This window comes from Eurytemora carolleeae, unplaced genomic scaffold (genome assembly GCF_000591075.1).
Source record: "Eurytemora carolleeae unplaced genomic scaffold, Eaff_2.0 scaffold46, whole genome shotgun sequence".
Taxonomy (NCBI): Eukaryota; Metazoa; Arthropoda; class Copepoda; order Calanoida; family Temoridae; genus Eurytemora; species Eurytemora carolleeae.
Window position 1 is genome coordinate 489,717 of NW_019396065.1, and position 13,226 is coordinate 502,942.

At 32.2% G+C, this 13,226-nt stretch overlaps 1 protein-coding gene across 3 annotated transcripts in view; it reads right to left on the minus strand.

The window, feature by feature from the left end:
• Window positions 1–990, minus strand: part of LOC111709876 (acetoacetyl-CoA synthetase) — a 21,887-nt gene extending 20,897 nt beyond the window's left edge. For all 3 annotated transcript variants that reach the window (XM_023483808.1, XM_023483823.1, XM_023483816.1), the window contains exons 1-2: window positions 843–990; window positions 13–121 (exon numbers count right to left, since the gene is read on the minus strand). In XM_023483808.1, coding sequence (XP_023339576.1) covers window positions 13–121; window positions 843–934 — 201 coding nt within the window. In that variant the 5' untranslated portion in view covers window positions 935–990. The remainder of the gene's footprint in view (window positions 1–12; window positions 122–842) is intronic.
• Between the last annotated feature and the right edge of the window lie 12,236 nt (window positions 991–13,226).

The window sequence follows — 13,226 nt, forward strand, 5'->3', positions numbered from 1 at the left end:
AGCTCCATTTACCTGTTCATACTGAAGCTGAGGGACGGTACCGTCCTGGTTCAATCCTAAGTCAAGGAACTCGTCCAGGAACATTGAGTTCCGTACTCCAGATTTATCTATCTCAACCTCTCTAACATTAATAAATCAATCAATGGTATTTCATCTTAAAGTCATCCCAGTTCGGGTGATTAAAATCACCAACGGGGTTAGGCACACTATGTGCGCAAGTGCTAATACATATCTTGGAAATCCAGTGCTAATAAACATCTTGCTTCATCTGCACATGAAGAAAGCTGCTCAGATGTTTGCAGTTTCAAATGGTTGAATACAAGATTTATGAAAATATATCAAATATCCTTGTTGAGAATGATAATATTTTGATAATTCTTAAGAAACTACTTTTTATTTTTAATTCAAGGTAAACTAATAGCCCTGAAATATGCAGGGCAGTAATTTATATATTAAACTCGTTATTTTCGCGGCATTTGATCTTGAATAGGTTGAGAATACGACATTATTAAAACTCTTGAGTTGTATCCATATGGGATTGGCTGTACATCAATAAAGTTATAAATAAAGCGATATGACGGTCATCTTTTTTAAAATCCTTATTATAATTGTAGATTAAGTTTGTGTAATTTATAATGTTATGGCCATACAAATCAACATTTTAGTTAAAATTCATATTACAGCGTTTCTATTTTCTAATTAAAAGATATAAAAAAGATCTATTTCATTCCGTCATTTACTTGTTATGATTAACATTAACTTTGAAAAAGATCTATCTATCTTCACCTAACTTGGAAAAGTATAATGCTATTTTTAAGAAGGATGTTCCTTATTATTAATACCTGTGAACGAATGGAATGATGACGACCTTTTCAACCTGTTTGAGCTGGTTTATGACCTGGGTCAGTTTACCAAGATGATCATGGGTCTTCATGTTGTAGGATACAGCCTCTACACTGAATACAACCTTAAAAAACAAATATCGTAATATTTTCCTCAACTCAAAAATTGATACTGGGAAGAGGTCATTATTATTTGAGTACTCTCGAACTACCCATACTACCCCAACTACCGTCTGTTTTTAGAGAGACCCCATCCTCACTCTTTGATTATTCTTTGTGCATGGTATACAATACATGGGTATCGATTCTCATTAAATCAATTGTTTTAAGCTTGTTTCTGGGATTCATAACACCCTCCGACCTTTACTATCCTCACCACCCACATTCTAAAGAGTGCAAACTTCGTAGTCGAAAAAAAGGCATTTTATACATACACTGAGGGTCTCCGCTGCAAAGTCTCCAATGAAAATATGAGGGTCTCCACTGACAAGTTTGGGGTCTCCGAAAAAAAGTTGAGGGTTTTCAATGAAGGCTAAGAGTCTCCACTGAAAATCTGAGGGTCTCCAATATAAAACTTGGATTCTCCAATTAAAATCTGGATTCTTAGGGTTTCTGCTATAAGAGCTTGGAGTCTTTGATAGAAACCTGGAAGTCCTGTTAACAAGCTTGGAGACTTAAATAAAAATCTAAAAGTCTTGAGCCTCGGCTAAAAAACTTGGGAGTCTCCAATTTAAAGTTGGGGGTCTTTGATGCAAAGTTTGAGGTAGCCAATGAAATTCTTGAGGAGGCGTTAGGGTAAGAGATAAAATGTATTGAAATAAATAGATTCATTTTAAGCAGTTAAATATTCAGAATCAAGTCAGATCCATCCTTCCATCCTTCCATCCTTCCATCTATCCACCTATTTTTGAAAAAAAAACGCTATTCCAAGATTGACATTTACGGACAAGAGAAAGTTAATTTAGTGCCACAAAGATTAACTTTANATTGTTTGAAAATTGACTTTCTATTCAATTGAGCCCTATAATGTATTAAGGAAAATAGCTTTGCAAATACGACCATAGCAATGACTTAACGGTTTTATTTTTAGAAAATTTAACTATGTTCAAAATGGATTATTAAGAAAAAAATACCTGAGTAAGTTTTCAGCATAGTTTAATCTCGAACCTGGAAACCATTGTGGGATCTTTTCCATCCCAATATTCTAGAGTAAATTTATTTCATTATCATTTTTTATTTTTTTAAATTCATATATTTCTCTAATTTTTACAAATCAAATCGGATGATTGACTGTAGTAGTATTCGGTAAAAACTAAAAATGAGTTAACAAAATGTGAAAATTTCATTAAGATGCACAGTTAACTTTTAAGAAAGTTCAAAATAAAGAGAAATACATCTTAAAATGATCAAAAATGTGAAAGATACCGCGTTTTTTGGCTCAAAAAGGGTTCCATTCTGCTAATTTTTCATTGTTTCTTATTAGCAATAAGTAATCAAGTCACTTTTGCAGAAAACCCACAAATGAAAATAAACAAAAACATGATTATCTAATTAATGCTTGATCAGACAAAGCTTTTAAGGATAACTTTGTAAATCGGGCATTGCAATCTTTGCATGGAGGGTCACTTGAAGTTAAAAACAATTGCTTTCAAGGTTTGACATCACCAATAGAACCTATGCAGTATGCACTTTCGATTTGTTGACTTTTACTTTAAGCTGTGTCACAGTTGTCCTCATTAGCGACCAAACAATTTAAAGACTGATGAGTGATGGTCAAGTCACGGGCAACGCAAGGTGTTTTTGCTAGTTTTACTTTTATTGAAGAAATGTATATTCTGCAGGAAACTTTTTTGTTTCAAATTAATAACCAAGTCCACTCCATTTTAATATGGCGAAACATTTATTCAATATTTTACCTTGTCAATCACTGTGCTACCTTTAACAGAACTAATTACACCTAATAATAAAAAACACATTTTTAATCTTAATTTTCTAAAATCTAAGTTTCACCGCTCTTTCTTGCCTTTAAACTGTTATGCTATAGTATAAAACACTAAAAATTTTAATTTTGGATTTCTCTGCTAGCTTATAATTTTAAATTTCATAAAAAAATCGTCATTTTTTCCCCGAAAAAAAGGCATACCTTATCAGACCAGCCGTTTTGACATTTAAAGGAAACGAACAAAGAAAGCAAGGGACGAGCCATATATATATAAATAAGATTTACTATTCTCTTTCTGGTAATGAGTTTAGACCTCTTAGAAAAAAACAGATATTGCACATTCTGCTCAATTCTTGAGGTTTAAAGCAAGATTAATATAAAAAATGTTTGACCTGGGAAGCGTATAGAATGATGTTAGGCGCAGGGTCTAAAAGAAATCTCAAACTAACCTTTTCAAACTGTAAAAAGGTTTAAATGTCGTCCTCCTTCAATTCTAAACATTTCATCATTTGAACTCCTCTAGACCTCTTTGGGCGACCTCCTTGGATACTAAAAGAACACTGATGCATCTATTCTTGTTTACAAATTCCGCCCAAAGAGAACTGGTTTCAATATGTACGCAGAGTATACACGACCGCAATAAACTTTCCTTGCATTACACCCTTGATTTTAGTAAACTTCGTAATATTGACCAACCTCCCACTGATATGCAATGTGGTAATTCATGAAAACTATAAGCTAAGTAAACAATAAAACCAAGTTTGGGTTTTGGGGGGTTATATTCTTGTCATTAACCCAAAGGAACGTTTTTTTTAACGTTAACTTTGCAAGTATTCTATCATTTATCTGTTAATTAATTATCTTATTATATAACTTTATCAATTATATGTTTAAACATCATATTACGCAATTCTAATAATTGTACCTCAACATTGTGAGGTCTCCACATAAGCTGAGAATCCATATCAACTACATCAGCTCCTTCTCCATCCCCTAGATCATACAGTGAGAACCAGAAAACAATGGAACTATCGTCATTTTCTATTTTCTTTTAATTAGAAAACTGTTTCGATTTTTTTTGTAATTTACAACTGAGGTATTTATAAAAAGACGGCTCTGAAACTTTGAAGAGATTTATCAGTTGCAACATTTGAATATCACACAATTATTAGTGAATTTCTTAAGTAAAATGTTTTGCAAAGTTCTTTATTCCAAGTTTATTGGTTCTCACTAATTGTAATCATATTCAGAAAAAAAGAATGAATGTTATAATTGTGATCATGTCCGGGATTAAAGGGATTGACTGCTATAAATATGATCGTATCTTGGACTAAAGGATCTACTACTATAATCGAGATCACTTATGGGATTTAATTGTGATGATTTCTGGGATTAAAGGGATTAACAGCTATGATTATGATCATATCTTGGAATAAAGGATTTACTACTATAATTAAGATCTAATTTATGGGATTGACTTCTGCAATAGCGATCATATCTGAGATTAAAGAAATTACAACTATACTTGTGATTATATCTGAAATTAAAGGGATTGACTGCTATAGTTGTGATCATATCTTGGATTAATTGATATACTACTAAAATTTTGATCATATGTGGGATTTAAGGGATTGACTGTACAATAGCGATCATATTTAATTAAAAAGATTAAAGAATTGACTGCTATTATTGTGATCAAATCTGGGATTAAAGGGATTTAATGATATAATTATAGCGACTATTTAAGGGACTGACAGCTACAATTGTGATCATTTCTGTAGAGATTAAGGGGTTAACTATAGGCTAAAATTGAGATAATTGTGTTCAAGTCTGGGATTACAGGGATTGGTTACAATGTTTGTGATCACATCTTGAAATTAAAACGCTGACCTAGATTTAGCTTGGCTTTCACGTCACTCATTGTAAATTACTAAAACTTCTAGATCTGAAATAAACTAAAATATTAAATACAGTTTCAAACAGTTATTTAAATATTTTACGACAACTATTTTGTTTTGTGAATTGGTGCAATTATAGTTAGATTCGTAAATGCTACACCTGTAAAATGATCCTTGAGGATCACTTTCTATCCTTGTTTAAATCTTGTTTTCCCCTTTAGAGAAAATACATTTTTCCTTGTTTCTTGATGATTTCATGATTTATGACGAGATCCTAGAGGATTACTGGCCGGGATCCTTCTGTCTAATTATTCCACAAACATGATGGGGGGTGAGGAGGTCTCTGTCCTCGTAGTCTGTCCTCCGCCCTGTCTCCGCCTTGCAGAGAAAGTAAAACTCCTGCCTGGGGCGAGAATTTGGATACTACTAGGTTGCGGTTAATGATTGTATTTAATAATACTGTAAATAAAAATCATTGTTGCTCATTTTTTTTTAATTGCAAACACTAAATTTTCTCCCCAATGGCATGAATCCCGCCTTCTTTTCCCTTTTCATTGTCGTCTTTGTCTTCAGACCATCTGCTACTCTCCCATCTGTCTCTACTTCCTGCCCTGCTTCCTGGTCTACTTACTGACCTACTTCCTGACCTATTTCTTGACCTACTTTCTACTGTGTATTGTCAACTAATAAGTTATTAATTTTGATACTCCCTTTCCGTTCTATCTTTTCCACAGACGCTGCCCTGGTTCTGGTTGATGCTCTGCTCTCCCTTAATGTACTCCTTCTCCTTGTTGACGGAGGGCCCATTAGTTGACGAGTTTACTGCCATGCTTTGCTGAAAGCGGATATCATAGTTTACATGATTGAGAACCCTGATTTCATTAATATTTTGGGCACTCCTGGATGTGTCTTGGTCCTCGGTGTCCCCGGTCCTGGAAAAGAATCAAACTTTTCTACTGTCTTGGTTATTCTTCCCGATCTTCTGTTTCCTGACCCTGATGAACCTGTTGTTGTTATCAATGTTGTCTCTTCTGTAATCCTTAATTCTGGTATTGATTTTTTTAGTCTCTCAGGTTTGATTCACAACAGACTCCTTGGTTGGATTCACATCAGGCTCCTAGATTGGTTTCAACATTTTTGAGTGTACAATAATGGCAAAGTCTCATTGTGAAATATATAGCTGCAAGTTCTTAGGTTCGGTGATTTTTCGCGAATTCAGATTAAGGGTTGAATGATATTACATTTATATTAAATTTTTCATTAGAACAATATTAACTAAATAAGCAGGGGCGGATAGAGGGGGCAGCAGGACCTTCGCACCCCCCTGACGGATTCAGGGGGGGCCTATCCCCCCCTCCTGAGATTTCAGAATAGCTCCTCAATAGCACTGAAGGGAAGAAAAACCTAGTGTTTCTAAATCTGAATGTTTTGAATTATGTTTTGAATCCTAAATAAATCTAGCATCCCCCCCCCCCCCCCNAAATTCAGTACATTCCTCCACCCCTCCCTTTTCCCCCTGAGCCGCCTCTTTTAATATGTGAATTATGATGAACGACTAAACATTTAACAAAAAACTGAAGAAAAGTAAATATTAAGTTTTATTGCTTTTCAGTCTTATCTAGAATTTTAGGCTTAATACAATCAAGATAAAAAAGTAATATAGTTGAACTATTAATAAGTAATTGAACTAAGTAATAGAGTTGAACTATTGAGAAGTAGTTTAACTTATTAATATAGCTGAACTATTAAAACGTTATTGAACTGAGTAATAGAGATTATCTATTAAGAAGAAGAAGCTGAGCTCTCATAGCACTCTGAGTACGTCTTTGCTTCCCTAAACTTAACATTCTTATAAATTATATGTTGCAAAGAAATTTTTTTTTACTTTTTAAAGTATTTATATGTAAAAACAATTTCCACAAACTCTGATTCTCTAATTTTTACCCAGGCCAATGTCGTACATGACATTTCAAACTATCTATATATTCTGTTGGATCAAATAGTCTAATATTTAAATATCAAAGGTTTACACAAAAGGTTACAAATATAGAGATTAAAAACTTTAAGTTTGTGGCAAAGACTCAATTTCTTTAAACAAAAGAAAATGAAAAAGTGTAATAAATGGTTTTAATACCATTCAGGGGTAAATACATTCTGCATACCATTCAGGGGTAAATACATCCTGTATACCATTCAGGGCTAGATACACCCAGAATACCATTCAAGGGTAAATACATTCTGTTACCATTCAGGGGTAAATACACTTTAATTCCCTGCAGTTGTAAATATACCCTGTATACCATTCAGGGCTAAATACATCATGCATACCTTAAGGAGGAAATACACCCTGTATATCATTCAGGGGTAATACACCCTGTATACCATTCAGGGGTAAATACACTTTAATTCCCTGCAGTTGTAAATATACCCTGTATAGCATTCAGGGCTAAATACATCATGTATACCTTAAGGAGTAAATACACCTTGTATACCACTTATCTTGTATTTAGGGGGTAAATATATCCTGAATGCAGGGGTTTATATATCATGTATTCAGAGATTATCATATCCTGCATTCAGTCAGCGGTTAGTATATCCTGTATACAGAGGTTAATTTGTCCTAAATTCAGGGTTAACATATTCTGTATTCAAGGGGTTAGTATATTATATTATCAGGGTGTAATATATTTTGTATTCAGGGGGTTAGTATATTATATTATCAGGGTGTAATATATTCTGTATTCAAGGGGTTAGTATATTATATTATAAGGGTGTAATATATTTTGTATTCAGGGGGTTAGTATATTATATTATCAGGGTGTAATATATTCTGTATTCAAGGGGTTAGTATATTATATTATGAGGGTGTAATATACTTTGTATTCAGGGGTTTAAATATACCGTATATCTATGCTGTATTAAGGGGGTTAATATATCCTGCATTAAGGGGTTTACAAATCAGGGTTTAATATATTTTGTATTCAGAAATTAATAATATATCCTGTTTCAGGGTTGAATTAATCATGTATTCAGGGGCTCTTGTAATCCTGTATTTCCTGTATTTAGGGTTTAATATATTCTGTATTTAGGATGGTGTCTTGTATTCAGGATTAATATATTCTGTATTTAGGATAAGCTTGTCTTATGTTCAGTGTAGATATATTCTGCATTATAGGATGTGAAATTTTTTTAAAAATTTTTTTTTTGAAACTAGGGGATTCAATGAACTTCCTGTTTTTTTTGTTTGTTTTTCAGGAGTTATAAAGTTTGACCCCCCCCCCTTTAATTTCCAAAAACATTGTGTTGTGTATTTCTTTTTGTAAAACCACAAAAATAATCAATCGTACTTATATTTTATAAATATCAAGCTGTATTTACTCAAAGTGGTATAGTGGAAATGAACCACCAAATTTTGTTTTTAATATGTGAATTCATTTTTAACGTATCAGTAAAAATTTACTATAACACCAAGTTTCATAACTTTTTACCGGATGCAGACAACATTTTGCTTTTACTGAAGAGAAAGCTATTAGATAGGGAACTGTCAGGGAAAGCAGTTTTAAGTGTACACTTTTCCTGAGAGTATATTCAATTAATAAAGATACTTTTCAGTGTACACTTTTCCTTAGAGTATACAATTAATAAAGATACTTTTCAGTTTACACTTTCCTTAGAGAATACAATTAATAAAGATAGTTTTCAGTGTACACTTTTACCTAGAGTATTCAATTGATAAAGATACTTTTCAGTTAACACTTTCCTTAGAGAATACAAATAATAAAGATAGTTTTCAGTGTACACTTTTACTTAGAGTATTCAATTGATAAAGATACTTTTCAGTGTACACTTTTCCTGAGAGTATACAATTGATAAAGATACTTTTCAGTGTACACTTTTACTTAGAGTATACAATTAGTAAAGATACTTTTCAGTTTACACTTTTACTTAGAGTATTCAATAACTATAGATAGTTTACAGTGTACACTTTCCTTATAGAGTATACAATTAATAAAAATAGTTTTCAGTGTACACTTTTACTTAGAGTATACAATAACTATATAGTTTACAGTGTACACTTTCCTTAGAGTATACAATTAATTAAGATACTTTTCAGCTTACACTTTTACTTAGAGTATTCAATAACTATAGATAGATAGCCTATTAGGTATTCATTGGTATCTGCAGTCCTACTTTTTAAAGAAAAAGCCGATTTATCGTTAATAATTTCAGTGGAAAGGTATGATACCTTTGTATAGACACTATTTAATTTTTTTTTTTATTCAGCAACAATATCCCAATCAAATGTAAAATTATTATATTTCAATGACATCATGTGTCAGACAGAATATAATAAAATAAACTTTTGATTTTATAGTGTTTCGTGTTAAAACATTATTTAACAAATTAACATAATTATACAAAGACGACTTTCTCTCTCAGACAACCCGGTTCCTAGATTCCATCTTTTCAATAAATCACGTGGATTCCTGGAGAAGTAGGGAAAACGAATCAAATCGTCAAATGTTAAAAAGAAGTTATATTTTGAAAAAAAAAAACAATTTTAAAATAATTTTGAAAAAAAATAAAGAAATTTACAAATGATTATATGATACTACAATTTAATTTAATTATTGAAAATTTTTTAAAATCCTATGACAATAAGCATCAAATAGTGTAAATGCAAAGGTATCATATCTTTGCGCTGGAATTATGAATGAAAAATCGACTTTTTCTCATGCCAAAGTTGTCTATGATAAGTATACTGATAGCAATGGCTTATAGGCTATTTAGTTTACCTTCAAATTACCCAAATAAGTTAACGGTCCCTTTAAAAAATCACAATCTTGTGGTATAGTCATTTCAAATCATATGTTTATTTTCAATCTATATGTTTTAACTATTAAATCAATAACAGCTATGCATCAAATACATGTTACAAATATTGCATAAATATCGTCTTCTTTTTCCAGAGTGGATTATGGGTTCGGTACTGTTGTACCGCAATCCACAGTATATACACCAAGGTCCATGATGTTTACAACTATTCTAAGCCAGTTCCATGGTTTCCTTGTCTAAACAGCCTCTTCTCTTTTCTCTCACCAGCCTCTGAATACTGTAGATAGAAAGATAGAATGCTTTTTCTTAACTCATGAGTTCTCTTGCTATACACAGAGATATGCATACAGTGAGACCCAAACAATTGTGGAATAGGAATACGACATTTATGCAATCTTATTTGTATTTTATGTTGTAAAGTAGGCACATACATTTACCATACTTTTACATTATAGTTATATTGGTGTCACCGTATTAAATTTTTTAAGTTGTTTGACTTTTAAGAGGCTAAGAGGTTCCAAAAGAATGATCAAACAAAAAACGGAATATGACAACTATTGGTTTAATTGTTAGATTTTTGTTAGATTGTTAGATTTTTACTTAATTTTGCTCATAGTACACTTATAGAGCCTACATTTTTGTAAAAATCAGATTAAAATAAAGAAAGCATGAACTTTTAAATACGAACTAAAAAACCTTAACCTAGGTTTTGATATTGACTTTATTTGTCCTTGTGTTTAATAAACATACTTTCCACAGATAAATGTATAATAAACAGGGGTATATTATACTGCGCCGTAGTGGTGTTAATCGTTATGAAATGGATAACTGCAATATTTTTAACCTAATAAAATTGAAAAGCAGTTTAAGAACGATTCTTATGGCACGTTAGTTTTTTGAATCGTTTAAATTTTCTGTCAGGGTCTAAATCTGGGATAATTAAAAAGTTTGCCAAATTTGGACCCTAAAAGAAAACATAGGCAATGCACGATTTAAAAACGAACCAACGGAATGCACATCACTAGCTCTTTGGAAAATAATTATCATAACTCTGAAGAAAATATATGGTTCTGACAGAAAGGATATATTCTAAATGCAGCAAACATGTTGACAACATGAAACTAGCTTTTAAAAAAGATTATTATATTTCAAATTTTAAAGGAAATGGAATCCCTCCCAACCCCCCTTTCCCCCAGGGGCGGTCAGCCAAAATGATTTTATTCCATAAACCTTTTATTTATGTATAATAAAGATTGGCCCTTAAGAATTTTTTTTTAGAGAGAAGTCTCTAAGCTGTTTAAATGTTATGTTTTATTTAAGAATTTCGACCGAAAAACTATTTCATTTAAAACTCTTTGAAAAGGATTTTTCTACTCGATACTCTGACTAAATTAAGGTTTTGACGTACTGACGATGCCCATAAATATGGCTGTAAGAATCTATTTATATATTTGGATTATCCCGAAACCGCTGTCCTTTCTTGTACTTTTGCTATAAAATATATGTTTTTCTTTCGAAATACAAGCTCGCTGTAATAAAGACGACATCTAAATATATTGCGGTTTTATTCGTGTTGTCCATTCTTACCATGAAACACAAGACAAATGCATTTTAAGGGGAGTATTGTAACAAAAACCAGTCACCCCTCACCCCCTATAATACCCCACCGTGCCCCTCCCCTCTATGAACAGTAATGATTAAATTAGCCAAAGATAGTTTAACTACGTTTTAGTATTAATTAAATTTAATCTTTGTTCATATTTCACAGAGCTTTTTTGTAGCAATAATAAAATGTTATCTTGGCAAATCAAACGTTTTAATCTTATATTAATAAGTTATGCTTAACCACTGTTTAAATTTTCCGGAGAGTAATACGACTTATGAATATGTACAGTCAAAAATCTCGTTCTTTTAAGGAATCCCTATATTTAGGCCTAGTCACGACACGCCCACCTAATCATAAACTAAGATTTTATCAAGGATTATCTGGTCAAAACAGTAGTGCGGTCATCGACCCATACAAGGTGTAACAAAAAATACAAAAACATTACGATTTCTAGTATGCAATTTAAGAAAACATTATGGTTACCGTCATTGAAATTTCATTTGACCCTCCACTTGAAGAAGGTAAGCCTGGTATACAAAAGTATCCTTTAAACAGTTATTTACTCAACAATGTGAAGGATAATCGTCGTTTTTCTAGCTTGAAAACTGTAAAAACAGTACACGGGTTCATCGACCCATGCTAAGCGTATTTGTATACAGAGTCCGAAATTTAAAAGAGTACCGTCGAACGAAACTAACGAGTGTCCTTTTTGGGGTCTTAACATTTTGTAGATTTTGATTAAAGAGATTCGACCAAAATGGAGAATAGTAAGAAACTAAATAATATAGTATTTCATGACAAAAATATTGATATCCACAAAACTGACTAACCCCATTCGTGAAACCCGGGTTTTAAAACTGGTTTTCATAACGATACCCTGTCTTAAGTTTTGGGCTCAGGGTGTAAGAGAAAAACAGCCGCGCATTGGCCTATCGGCGATTTATCCAGGGCTTATTATTATAACAGGGTTTATCATATACATTACCAAGAAGACAATTGTTTCATGTAACGGCTGCGCTGTACTTATAGATAATTACTTAAAGGGTCAAACAGATTGGTCATTGTGAACAAGACAGAAGGAGAAGGTCAAATTAAGCTATTTTTCTGGTATGACTTTGTAATCCTGTAGTTTTTTTTCACAAGTATAAGAAAAGCTAATTTATCTGGAACATATTAAAAATTCAAACATTTCAATGAGAGGAGTTACGATTTTAACATTAAAGATTTTAAACTTACGTGCAATTTATTTTAGTTTGTCGAGTAGCGTAGCATATCCGAGCAGAGCTGAAAACTTTAGAATGGGATATCCTTAATCCCGATCGGTTAATTAATCTGAAGATTAATAACAAGTGGAGAACAAGCATTTTTTAATCTCGAGATTAAGAAAAAGAGTGAATCAAGCCTTAATCCCGATATCCACCATTCACAAGTTCCCATCTCTGGGAACTTTAGAATGGTGGATATCAGGATTAATGCTTATTCCTCTCTTTTTGCTAATCTCGAGATTATGTTGGTCTCGAGATTAAATATTTAGATCAACAAATTGGATTCTCGGAACTCCAGATTTGTTCATTTTTCTTGACTTAAAGGGCCTTCACTTAATTTCTCACCCATTTATTTATTAATACATTAGTTAAAATTGGTTAATAAAGAATCTCAAACATATTATTATATATTTTTCTTCGCCGATTAATTTACAAAACGGCCGACAACAAATTCTTTATTTGTTAGAAATTGCGGATTTCTCTCATAGAATAGAATATATTTTTAAGGCTGTCATTGGTCAATACAATTTACGAACTATATTCCTGCACTCTCATTGGAGAAAAAAATGTACGGATATCCAAAGATAGAGAAAAAGAGTGGTTTAAGGACTAAAATGAAAAGTTTCCACAGTGGATATTCGGATTAAGTAGTCGGGATTATAGGTTATCCATTCAAAAGTTCCCAACTCCGATATCAACGGTACTTTTAAATGTGTTGGCGGATTAAGTTTTAATTAGATATCCATGTTTATAATTTTGATACCTGATAAAAATTCAAATGTAGGCTAAATCATTTTGGAAAAATTTGCTGATTAAAAAGAAAAAAAGGTTTTCTCT